The sequence below is a fragment of the Miniopterus natalensis genome, chromosome 6, assembly GCF_054644295.1.
Source record: "Miniopterus natalensis isolate mMinNat1 chromosome 6, mMinNat1.hap1, whole genome shotgun sequence".
Taxonomy (NCBI): Eukaryota; Metazoa; Chordata; class Mammalia; order Chiroptera; family Miniopteridae; genus Miniopterus; species Miniopterus natalensis.
Genome location: NC_142086.1, coordinates 8,933,140 through 8,946,599, shown reverse-complemented (window position 1 = coordinate 8,946,599; position 13,460 = coordinate 8,933,140). Strand labels below are relative to the sequence as shown.

The 13,460-nt window shown below is 41.6% G+C and overlaps 1 protein-coding gene across 1 annotated transcript in view; it reads left to right on the top strand.

Moving 5' to 3' along the window:
- The window catches only part of LOC107544066 (ceruloplasmin-like), a 35,381-nt gene extending 26,819 nt beyond the window's left edge, over positions 1-8,562 (top strand). The window contains exons 17-19 of the mRNA XM_087817853.1: positions 3,558-3,697; positions 6,629-6,791; positions 8,492-8,562. Coding sequence (XP_087673979.1) covers positions 3,558-3,697; positions 6,629-6,787 — 299 coding nt within the window. The 3' untranslated portion in view covers positions 6,788-6,791; positions 8,492-8,562. The remainder of the gene's footprint in view (positions 1-3,557; positions 3,698-6,628; positions 6,792-8,491) is intronic.
- Positions 8,563-13,460: the final 4,898 nt, after the last annotated feature.

Here is a 13,460-nt window from a genome sequence, read left to right as displayed (position 1 = left end):
CCCAGTTATGGCTGTTTTGCTGTTGATCTCTCCTTTAATGTCCACCAAGATTTTCCTTATATATTTAAGTGTTCCTTGTTGGATTGATCCATTTAGTTTTATGTAATGTCCTTTTTTGTCTCTTTTATGGCCTCTGTTTTATAGTTAATTTTGTGTGGCATAAGCATTGCTACCCCAGCTTCTTTTCCTTTTTGTTTCCCCTTGAGTGAAATATTTTTTCTGTCACTCCACTTTCAGTCTGTGTGAATCTTTTGTTCTGAGGAAGGTCCCTTGTACACAGCATACATATTTGTCATGTCGTTTTGGTTTTTATCCATTCAGCTACCCTATGTCTTTTGATTGAAGCATTTAATCCATTCACATTTAAAGTTATTATTGATAGGTACTTATTTATTGCTATTTGATCTTTATACTTATGTTCCTCACTATATATATTTTTTCTTCTTTCTTCTTCTTAAAAAAGGCCTTTTAATAATTTTTTTTCAGTACTGGTTTGTTGGCAATGAATTCCTTTTGCTTCATTTTGTGGTCTGGGAAGCTCTTTATTTCACCTTCAATTTTAAATGATAGCCTTGCTGGATGGAGTAGTGTTGGCTGTAGGTCCTTGCTTTTCATCACTTTGAATATTTTATGCCAATCCCTTCTGGCCTCAAGTGTTCTGTTAAGAAATCATCTGACAGCCTTACAGAAGTTCCCTTGTATGTAACTAACTGTCTTTCTCTTGCTGCTTTTAAGATTCTCTCTTTGTCTTTAACCTTTGTGATTTTAATTATGATGTGTCTTGGTGTGAGCCTCTTTGGGTTCATCTTGATTGGGACTCTGTGCTTCCTGAAATGGTGTGACTTTTTCCTTCATTAGGTTAGGGAAGTTTTCAGCCATTATTCCTTCAAACAGATTCTTGATCCCTTGCTTACTCTCTTCTCCTTCTGGTATCCTTGTGATGTAGATGTTGTAACTCTTGATATTGTCCCAGAGGTCCCATAGACTTTACTCATTGTTTTAAATTCGTTTCTCTTTTTGTTGCTCTGCTTGGGTCTTTACTGTTATCTTGTCCTTTAAATCCCTGGTTTGATCCTCTGCTTCATTTAACCTGCTGTTGATTCCTTCGAGTATATTCTTCATTTCCGGTATTGTATTCTTCATTTCTCACTAGTTCTTTTTTATGGCTTTTATGTGCTTTTAAATGCTTACTATCCCTTTGTTTAAGTTCTCACTGAGATATCCATTCTTTCCCTAAGTCCTTGAGCATTCTTACAACCATTCTTTTAGACTTTGCTTCTGGTATCTTGATTGTTTCCATTTTATTTAAATTTTTTCTGAGGATTTCTCTCATTTTTTCATTTAAGGCATATTTCTTTGTCTCCCCATTTTGCCTGCCTTTTTGTGTTTTACTCTGAATATTAAGTAGATCTGCTATGACTTCCAAGCTTGATTTCAGGGCTTTTGGATGCAGATGCCTTATGGGTCTCAGTGGCACAATCTTCTAGATCACTTGATCTAGGTGCCCCAGAAATGTTTCTTGTGTGGGTTTTGTGCCCCATCTTATTGTAGTTGAGTCTTGAATGCTGTTAGCCCATTTATGGGTGGAGTTAACCTCAGGCTGTCTGACTATAAGTATAGATCTCATTCACTGTGTATGAGTCACTGTTCAGGGGCTGCCCCCAAAGGCGAGCTGTTCCCAGCATGTTCTGGTGCCTGCCAGAGTTTCCTTTGACTGTGCTATTTGTGTAGCTAATTGGGTCAAGTTCTGGTGAGGTTCCAAGCCCACCACTGGTTGGATTGGTTGTGGGGCACTTGAACAGGGTTCTGGCGCAGTTTTGATGTCAGACATTGTGTGTAACTGGCCTTGGGCTACCTGTCTGGAGCTACCATACTAGTCATTGACTGCTGGGCCTGGGTGTGCATGGGAGGGCTCAAGCTGTGTACAAGGGTCAGCTTCCTGCAGCTCTGAGCTGAGGACAGATCAATAAAAGGTTCAAGGCTCTCTGAGGTGAGTATCCAACTGTCAGCTACTCCACCACCCCCTGAGGTTGCCTGGACTTCCTCTAGAGGCTTTTGAAGAAAGACTGTAGAGTGGGCCCAAATTGGCTGTACCCCATTGCCCCTTTCACATGGTACAAACTCAGTAGAGTGGGGCAACTGGGTAGGTAGGACAAGGCTAGTTGGTCCCCTGTTGGGGGCAGTGTGGTCAATGGAGAGAATGTAGTCCTTACTCCAGAGCCATACCACTCAGTCTCTGCTAGAGTTTTCAACTCTAACTCCCCAGGAGGAGTGTACCACCAGTTCAGGTTGGGTGCAGCCAGCTCTTCCAACTGCAGGAGCAAGCTCAGCAGGGCAAAACCATCAGGACTTTGAAAAGCAGATCAAGGCAGTCCTTTGCTGGAGTGGCTCTGGCTGTGCTTGTGGGAAGGGAGCGAGCTTTGTACCTCCCCTTAACTGTGTAGCTGCACCCACCTGTGCCAGAGCAGACCCTCTGAGGGAGATGTGCTTAAAGGTCCAAGTTCTGAGTGGCATTCTCAACTCCCTACCCCAACCCACCGTGGATCTTAGCTTAGCAGGCCAGGGCCTTGACTTGGGAAGATAGAACAGAACAGGTTCCCATTGAAGGTGATGCTGAGCAAACCTACAGGTAAAGGGGAAAACTGACCCCCATTCCAAAATCTCACAGTTCAATGTCTGTCTGAGTGTCTGCCAATAATTTCTCCAAAGAAAGAGATCAGCAAAGGTCCCTGTTTGGTGCAGCCAACATTCCTTTCTGCCAGATTCAAGGTTGGCAAGGTGGTTTCATCAGTATTTGGAGGACTGGGTTAGTGGACTCCCCAGGCTGGTGCTGTAAGAATAGGAGCACCTGACCCTGGGAAGAATGTGCTTTAGGGTGGTGTGGGATGTTGACTCAGAACTGAGACCTCAGTAGCTGACCCTCCAGATTTCTCTTCAGGGCCACACCACAAAGGTCTTCTCTTTATGACTCCCATATGCCCTGAGTTGCCTTCCCTCTACTAGAGCCCCAAGTGACTTCCAGAGAGCAAGCTCCTGTGCAGTGTCTCTTTAGGAAAGCACCTGGGATTCTAGCAGACTCCCTCTTCTTCCCAGAGGATAGAGTCCCTTCTGGTTTTCATAGCCAGATGCTATGCAGGTTCCACTTCCCAGCACTGGTGCTCTGGGTTGTGGGTCCTGGCATGGGATTGAGACACCGTGCTCTTCAGAAGGGACTTTTGCAACTGCAATTTCCCTCTTGTTTCTCATCTGCCACACATGGGTGCAAGGGCCAGCCCTCTCTGTGTCTCCACCCTTCATGCCAGTCTCTATGTACCTTCTATAAATCCTTGGATATAATACTCCTGTTCAGCTGTCCTTCAGTTGGTCATTCAAGTTGACTGCTCTATAATTTAGCTGTAAATCTGATTTGGTGCCCAGAGGAGGTAAGTGTAGCTTCCACTTACTTGGCGGATATCTTGAAACTCCACTATGACATTTTCTATAAGGTGGTGGTGGTGTTGTTGTTGAACACATTATTTCAAATCCTTTTTGAACATAATAAACTATGTCTCCCACAGCAATTAACGGAAGAATGTTTGGAAATAACCAAGGTCTCACATTTCATGTTGGGGAGGAAGTGAATTTTTATCTGATTGGAATAGGGAGTGAATTTGACCTGCACACAGTTCACTTTCATGGCCACAGCTTTGAATTCAAGGTAAGAGCCTGGGAAGTTCCATTTAATTCCATGGCAAGGTAACAGGACTGGAAAGGAAACTACCAAGCCAGAACTGAGGTCCAATGCGTACAATCTATAGTATATTGGATGCAAGTAAATAATACATCTAGCTCTTTATATCTCATGAACATTTGATAAATGCTTGTGAATATGTGAAGTGCATTTCTCACTCGAATCTGATTTCACTCAATACATGAATCAGACGTTGATAATCATCTTTAGTTTTACCCTTTCTATTCCATCTATTTTTTTAAATTTTCAAACTCTCAGACATAAAACATAAAAGAAAAATACCTTGAGCACTCATATACATTTTGCCACATTTACTTTATATATATATTATTTCTGAACCCAACTGAAAGCAAACTACAAACATCATGATTCTTTACCCCTAAATGCTAAAGCATGTGCACCTTCAGAATAAGGACAATCTCTTCCCCAAAAACAATAACATTATCAAGCCCCAAAGTTAACATTAATTTCATAATATAGTCTAACATAGAGTCCTTTAAAATATCCTCAGGTGTCCCCAAAATGCTCTTTATAACTGTTTTCTTTAATCTGAGATCTAATCATTTATGCATAACATTTGGTTGCTGTTGTCATATCTTTTTAAAAAATCAAAAGAGGCCTTCTGCCTTTTTTGTCTTGATTTTTCATCACATTTCATTTTTGAAAGGTCTAGGCCAGTTGTTACATAGAATGTTCCATATTCTTCAATGGTCTGATAGTTTCCTCATGATAGAATCTATGTCCAACATCTTTGGCAAGAACACTCCATAGGTGACACTGTGTACTTATACATCACATCAAAAGGCTCCTGATGTCAACAGGTTCTAATATTGGTGAAGCTAAGTTTGATAACTTGATTAGATAATGTGCACCATTCTCTCCATTTAAAAAGTATCATCTTCCTATTATAATTAATAAGTAATTTGTGAAGTGATTTTTTATTTTTATTTTTTAATTTATCTTTATTGTTCAAGGTATTACAGATGTCCCCTTCCCCCTCCCCCATTATACCCCTCCACCTCACATCCACCCAACTCCCAGGCCTTCCCCACACTATTGTCTGTGTCCATGGGTTATGCACATATGCATATAAGTTCTTTGATTAATCTCTCCCCACCCAACCTCCCACCCTCACCTTCCCACTGAGATCCCTCAGTCTGTTCCATGCTTCTTTGTCTCTGGATCTATTTTGTTCATCAGTTTATTTTGTTCATTATATTCCACATATGAGTGAAATCAAGCAGGAAGTAGTAGAAGTAGGATTTGAACTCCTGACTCTCATGCCAGAACCCCTCACTCTTAACCTCTTCACAAAACTGCCTTCCTTAAGAATGAGCCTATTATACCACAAAGCCTAGTACCGCCTTCTCTCATCTCTAGCCACTCACACTAAACTCCTCACAGATGATCCTAAGTAGTGTTCTCCTTCCCTTGAGGTGGAGTTCAATTAGTCCAGCATTGATGAAGCTGCTGGGCTTTACTCCCTGGAACTCCTGGAGGTAGCAGAGCAGCCCTCTGGGGCTAGTAACCTGGTCTAGGGACAAACCAGCCAGTTACCTCCTGTTTCCTAAGGCTATTAGTCGCCCTCTGTGCCAGGGCTCCAGGTGCCTTGGACAATTGTCAGTTCTTAGTTAAAATTATTTCATATGGTTCTCTATATTTTCTGACATCTTAGAAATGTATCTTGTGACCAATATTACGGTCACCTTAAATGCAAAATTAATCTTCCTCAATAACAATGACTTGAGCTTGCACTTTGCGTTCAACTGGAAATGGCTCTACCTTCCTCCTTTGTACCTTCCAATGTCTCCAGAGTCTTGAAAGCCTAAATTTCTTCTAGTCACCTCCGACTCTCACTCCCTGCTTCTGTTATTTCCCTCGCCTCTCATCTCTTGTGGCTGCTATTTTCCCCTCTCTCTGTGGAGTTAAAAAATGGAACACACTCCCATTTCCTCTGATTCTCCTAAGCAACCACAAAGTCAAGGCCATTATGGATCATAGACTTTTAGTGAAAGTTTGAGGGCAAATGAGGGCTGTTTTTCAATACTACACAGTGCAAGCACTTACCATTTGACATCAGACACCCCTATCTTGAATTATCCCTTCACTATGCATCACTGAGAACCTCTGGCTCCTTTGGCCTTTTACTCTCCTCCTCAGGACTTCTTTCTCTGCACTCTCCCTATCCAGACTCTCCTGACATCTCTCCTCTCTCCAAATTATTCTGGACCTTTTCTTGAGCTACACTCTCCAATACATCCCCCATCATCCAAATACCTGCCATTTTATTGTGCAATTCATCTCCCTCTTTAACTCTCTTTCTAATCTATTTGGGCCATGACCCTGGGCCTCATCTTTCTAAATCAAACTAGCCTACATAGGAGGTGGTCTCCTAAATATCAAGTTCTCTTTTGGGAAGAGAAATTAGCCATTAAAGCCATCAGCCCTCGGGCCCAATACCCGGAAGGCAGATGATACTTCAGGAGCCAGGTGAGCTTCTTTTCTTCCCCTAACTATGAATTTTCCTGATTACCTCCATCCCAGGGAATGACACTAGCATCCTTACTTAGAAACATTTCAGTTAAAGCCTTTGGGATTTGTGAAACCAGATGTTCTCTGAGATCTAGAGCATTGTTCTGTAGGAGATGCTGACAAGGTATCCAACACCAACACTCATGCAGAAACCATTTTAGAGGGAGGTGTTTTCCCTGTGGCTTGTCTAGCACTGAAATGTTCTGGGACTTGTACTCATAGGACAGGTGCAACACCACCTAATGCTTTCTAATTGTCATCTAACGAAGTTTATCAGAATTGGGGAGTCACAGCAAACAGTAAGATGTTTAAATGGCTGACTGACACCTTTTATAAGCTATAATGATGTTTTGTCTCCTTGTTCAGGATTCTGGACTGTATCGCTCTGATGTTTATGACCTTCCTCCTGGGGTCTATAAAACTGTAAAAATGTTTACAAGAGATGTTGGAATATGGTTATTCCATTGCCATGTTAGCAGTCACATTAATGCTGGAATGGAAACCACTTACACTGTAATTGAATAAATAGGTAAGCTAAATTAATTAGAAGTGATCATATTTAAATAAACTTAATGTTTACATAAGAATATCTGATCCACTGACCATTTGTGTGATGTGATACACCACTCTTTCATTCAGAGATTATTCTTTTGAGGTGGCCAAGAAACTCTGGTTTTATTTTACTTACGTAACTATTCCTGATCTAATGAAAAATACTCTGGAGTTAAATATAATTTCCAGATTCATATAATAAATGCATGAGGACTTGAACAGACAATTCATAGAACATGAAATATAAATGACAATTGAACCCATACAGATGTTTAACCTTGCTAATAATTAAATCACTTAAAAATCACCGTTAAGCAACAGTAAGATACCTTTTTGAGTGAGGAAGCTATCAATTCGGCGAAGATCTCCTTTTTCAATTTTCCAGTCAATAACTGTATATATTGCATATACTTTGGGGGAAGTATAAAATGTTTCCACAGCTCTTGAGAGATATAAAATAATGATTCTCATTTTTTCCCATTCAAATGACATTTTCTTTTCTCTCCTTCCCACCTTCCTTTTCTCCAATACATTTACTAGCAACTTCAGTATGAAAACAGTATCTTTGTTACTGAGATTTTCATCAGTTTCTTCGTTACTTAGGCTCTCCATGGAGTCATGATCCTTTGGTCTTTGGACACAATAATTCTAATATTTTGACCCACTAATTTGACCAGGCAGTTGATCTCAGGAAATTATCAGCAATGCCAAAACATACTTATCGCCATGTTATTTCATGCTGATGGAAAACTGAAAACATCTACTGAAGTTTTGCTACACTTATTATGTAAAGTGCTACCTAACTGAAAAAATCATGCCTTAAAATTGTAATAGAAAAATGCTTATAATACAATATTGAGTGATATAAAGTCTACAAAATAGTATTTGAAATATTATCCAAATTCTCTCTACATATTATATATATTACATATCATATATATAAGACTGAACAGAAATTTACTGAGCTATTCATGGTGACTCTCTCCAGGTGGTAAAATTATGAGTGAGGTTTATTTTCTTCTTGTACCTTCCCGTTTCTTTTGAGGCTACCACAAAGTTTGAATTACTTTTAAAACCAGGAAAACTATTAAGCACATATAGCATATGCTATTTTAAGTATTCTGTGCAGCTCTCGAGTTCTGTGGGCGTTTCCCCTGCGGGCGCCCTGCGGGATGAAGGAGCCCAGCAGCTGAAGGGACCGAGGTGCAGGTGGGCGGTTCCTCAGAATCTTCTCTGAGTTGTAAGGACCACATTTCTCAGGAAAACACAAACCTGTTAGCCTAAAATATAATATTACCTGCAGCGATGTATTAATACCAATACTGTTATTATTACTAATACAAGTATGATGATCATTACTTATGAAAAGAGACTTGGGTGTGGTGCCCAAGAACTAAATCCCCATTTATAACACTGTTTCTTGGGGAAACTAGATTTTGCATTTGAAATAATATAAAGCCAAGTCTGGTTCATTCTGCAGGACTTCTGTCCTCATGAGCGAGTGACAGAACATTGCTAGCAATCTAATGGGTAAGCTTTTTGTTGCACAAACAATGGTAATTCTTTTAAGGATTTTCTTAAGACTTATATAAACTTTCTATTTTTTTCCTTAAAGGTATGTAATTATTTTACTTTAATATTCCAACTTAGATCTTCTTGAAACTTTCTTTTCTGCAGCGTAAATATCTCCTTGAAGTCAGAAGTCCAGCTGCTGAAGAAAAAACTCTCCAGGGATGAAGGAGCCTAGGAGGGGCTGTCATCAGTTTGACTCAAATAAACTCATGAAAAATTTTAAAATAATATTAATATTTATATTTAATATTTAATTGAATTTTTTGGGGTGACGTGGGTTAATAAAATTGTACAGGTTTCAGGGGGACAGTTCTGTAGCACATCATCTGTGTATTGTACTGTGTGTCCACCACCCGCGCCCAAGCCCCCTCCAGCCCCCTTCGCCCCTTTGCGCATTCTTAACGGAGAAGACTCAGGACCAAAGCGTGTCGGGGAGAGGTCTCTGCGCAGCTATTGGAAGGTGCTCTCTGTCTGGCGATTAGTACCCATTATTTAGACAGAAATATTGTTAGTGCAAAAGAATCAAAGAAATAAAAGAATATGCTTTAAGAATATGCGTACTTTTGTTCAAATTCTATTCTTGGCAAGAAACTTTGTTCCATAATATGATTTTCTGAGTAAATCTATAAACAAAATTTTTAGAAGACCAATAGTATATGCCCATTTTTCTTTACTTTTAAATAAATAAATTACCACATCGATTTTTTTCTCCAAGTTTGTTTGCAATCAGTCAGCCCTGTGAACCTAGCCATCTTTATGTGAACTGACAAAGCAAAGGTTCTGAATCTGCCAGCTGACATCCAAAATCTGGACAGAATCCTTCCAAAGTGCAGAGCCTGGGAGGCCCGCCTAACACGGCCTGGAGCCACGCTCTAATGCCTTCAGGACCACGGCGCATCTGAGTCAGACAGGCCTTTACTTTCATTCTAGCTGTGGAGTCTTGGACAAGGTATAAAATCTCTCTTATCCATTATTTCCTCATCTGTAAAATGAAGACAATAATAATAATACCTTTTGTGGTATTCTGTAGGCAAATTAATGGCCCCCCAAAGATATTTATGTCCTAATTATGTTGCAGATGCAATTAAGGTTTCTAATCAACTAACCATAAAATAGATTATCCAGGATTACCAAGGCAGCCGGTCCTTAATAATAGAAAAGGGAGGCAGAAGAGAAAGTCAGAGTGATACAAAGTATGAAGGAATCAACCTGCCATGTTGGCTTTGAAGATGAGAGGGGGCCATGAGCCAAGGAATGTGGGCAGCCCGTAGGAACTGGAAGGGACCAGGAAATGAGGTCTCCCCTAGAGCCTTCAAAAAGGAACACAGCCCCACTGACACCTTGATTTTTAGCCCAGTGACACACAGTCAGATTTATGACATACAGAACTGTAAGATAATAAATTTATTTTGTTTTAAGCCACTAAGTTTATGGCAATTTGTTACAGCTGCAAAAAGAAACCCACACAACTAATTGTTGTTGTGAGGATTAAATGAAATAAAATATTTAAAGACCTAAGCACTGTGCTGGCACATAGTAATCATTTATAAACATTAGTGACTGTGATTATAGTTAACATTTATCACTCTTTCAATATTTATTCAACTATGTGACAAACACTATGCTAAGTGCCTGGGATTCAATACAAAATAAGGCCTAAACATTGGCCCCAAGGAGGCCCAGTCTAACTGGGGAGACAGTCACATAAACAGATAGTTCTAATATAAAATATGTATCAATCGTGTTTTTAATTTTTAATATTTTATGATGCTTTGACATCCTGGGGAGCCTTGCTATCTGGGAAAGACTGCCCCTCCCAGAGCTAGTTAATTCTTAAAGATAGTTAACAACCTGTCCCTAAGCCATGCTTTCATATGCAAATCAGCCAATCAAAAGTCCAGATCCCCTGCCCTGGCCTGGTGGCTAGTTGGTTTGATTCCTGGTCAGGGCAAGTATCTAGGTTGCAGGTTCCATTCCCAGCTGGGACACATACAAGAGGCAGCTGATGAGTGTTTCTTTTTCTCTCTCCCTTCCTCTCTCTCTCAAATCAATGAAAATATATCCTTGGGTGAGGACTGAGAAAAAAAATCCATGCCCCAACCACCTCTTTTATCTAACTCTCACACACCAAGCCGCTGTCTCCCTTGTCCTAAATCAACCAAAGCCAAGTACCAGACACCTAGATACAGTCCCTATGCCCAAAGCCTGCTGGAATTTATTATCATTATTATTATTATTATTATTATTATTATTTTGTTGTTAATCTTCACCTGAGGATATTTTTTCCATTGATTTTTAGAGAGAGTGGAAAGGAGGGAGGGAGAGAGAGAGAGAAACATCGATGTGAGACACAGCAACTGGTTGCCTCCCATACGTGTCCCAATCAATAAATCATATGATTTGATTTCCACTGGGGTGGGAATGGAACCTGCAACCCAGGTAAGTGCCCTTGACCAGGAATTGAACCCATGATCCTTTGGAGTATGAGCCAAAGCTTCAACTACTGAGCCACACCTGCCAGGGCTGCAATTATTAAAACTAGCCTATCTTAATCTGTTTATAATTCCCTGCCTTGCGTTTCCTGAAGAAAGCCCAATAAAAGCTGTGACCTATGCATCCCCCTGGCTTCTACTTGTGCCTCCTTAAAAAATCTGGTGCCTCCTCATGTGTCCCTGTGTGACATGTGTGCCTCTCCTTTCTAAAAATCTGTGTGACAGCAACGGCATTGGCCTCTTCATGTCATCACTCAGTCACCTTTTATAAAGTAAGACCTGGGCACAAATCAAAGTGCTAAGCGCAATGCAGAGTGTGCTACCCCAGAATGGTGGCAAGAGGTAACGAGGTTAGCGATGACAAGGGAGGAAAGTGCTTCAGGAAAGCCACACGGGGAAGCTCTATGCAATCAAGCCTCATGAATAAGTTATTCTTTAACCTTTTGTAAGAATAATTCTAGTATTGAGATTCTCTTTGATTGTTAATAAGTCATATGATTTGATTTCCGCTTCATTCAATGTGGTGAGAGAACAAGATTAAAGGAGTAACTGGAATTCATATGCTATTAAAAAGAAATCCCCTTTCCCATAATACTGTAGGTGTCAACACCATCACGGCTGGCTTCGTCCGACTGGAGTCTGGACTTTCTCCCTTCCCCTGCCTGTGACCCCTCCGCAGGCCAGGAAATGCCGAGTAGGGCCTTGACCCACTCATGGGCAACCGAAGACCTGTCTATGTCATCATTCCCTAAATAATCACAAACTGCCCAGTTCCATGGTGCTAGGTCAAGCCGGTGGACTCATTATCAAAGTTCCGTACGTGACCACACTCACCTGTAAAATTCCAGAGTTGCACAACTTTCTGTGGAGAAGGCAGCGCTGCGGTGGTCTGGCTGGTCCTGGGCAGAGTGACCTGCTCTTTTCATACTTGGTGTCCCCTCTGTCACAAAGTGAAAGACTGTCCTCAGTGGTTTGTCTCTTAATAATCCTGATGTCATGGAGGAGAGGCTGAAAGTCAGTTCTCACGCGTCCACGAGAAACGGACGGGCACGAGCGGGAACAGTGGAGGTAGTTTGCACCTGGCCGGAGAGAAATAAAGCTGAAGGGATATTCTGTACGGACGACTGCTGACTGCTTCTTCGATTTTAACTATTATCAGCCCCAGAATCTAGGTTACTAAACAGGCACGTAGTAATTATTTATAACAAACTACGAAGCATACCCGGGGCTCTGAGGTCAAGGCCTGACACTCTGATAAGAGGACAGCTGTCGGGTCCAATCTGGATTCCTCTCCTCTATTTCTTGCAGTGCTCTGAGTCTGCTGAGCCTCTCCTGGTGGCCCCTGACTTCTGTGCCAGTCGTGATGCATCGTTTTGAACGCAGAAATTCTCAACAGCAACATTATTCAAAGTTCTCTTTTAAGTACCAACCCTGGACTCCCCATAAAGAGGTCTGTAGTGTTAAAGAGGGCCTTTCCTCTTATCCAGACAGGCCCGAGGCTCAAACATTCTCCCTACTGCCTGCCACACAGCAGCAGCGTGCTTTTTAATAGGGAAGGTGACTGTCATGAGACGGGACAGAAGCATGGGCACCATGCCCCCTCCTGCACTACAGCATAAGACGGCGACGCTGCTGAACCTCCCCGTCTCACCACGAGTGTGAGGGGAGCTGCAAGTGTCTTTCTGGAGCCCTCCGTCACGATCTGAGCAGTTTTTCAGGCAGAATTTCACGGAAGGAGTGACTTCAGGGATTGTTGCTGTGCTCTGATCACCATCCTTTCAACCCGCAGGCTGAGTTTGAGCCTGGAGAAGAGTGTGAGAGGAGGTGCCCAGAAAGCTGCCGGCTCCTACCAGTGACGACCTGCCTGTGTGGACCAATTTCTTTTTAAACTTTATTTTATTTTAAAATTTTTATTGAATTTGTTGGGGTGACATTGGTTAATAAAATTATATAAGTGTACAATTCTATATTTTTAAAAAGAACATCTTGCAAGGCACAGAGTTTGACCAGTGAAGTCTGGGCAAGATTTTGGCCTCACTCAAGCCCTTTAGGTGGGCAGGAGGGCACACGCATTTAAGGTGGCTCTAGAATGGGGTCTTGGGACATCCCGGGCGGTGCTGTGACTCAGTTCTTTTCTGTATCAGGACAATTAATTAAGACTATGACTTGCTGGTGAACGGGAATCTCCACTATGTGCCTTAACGTGGATCATTTCAATGAATGCACAACGGTCTCCGGGGCTATTTTACACGTGAGGAAGCTGAGGCCCGGCTGAGCGCCCCGCCCGAGGCCACATGGTGCCATCGGGTTGCGATCTTCATGCTGCTGTTCTCGCTGTTCTTCCTGACTGATTTTTCTCCGTACCCCTGCTGCTAGTCCCAGGCCTTTTGCTCTTTATTTGTATATTCCCATCTCTGTTCGGTGCAGGGTAAGTTGTCCCCAGTGCTTAGCAACCGGCCGCGCAGTGGGATCCCTCAGAAATGCGAATTAACTGAATGAACTGTTTGAACATGAGGGTAATTTCCCTATTCCAATCTGTTTCTTTACACAACTTTTGGCAAATATTCCCACTGTGATATTCT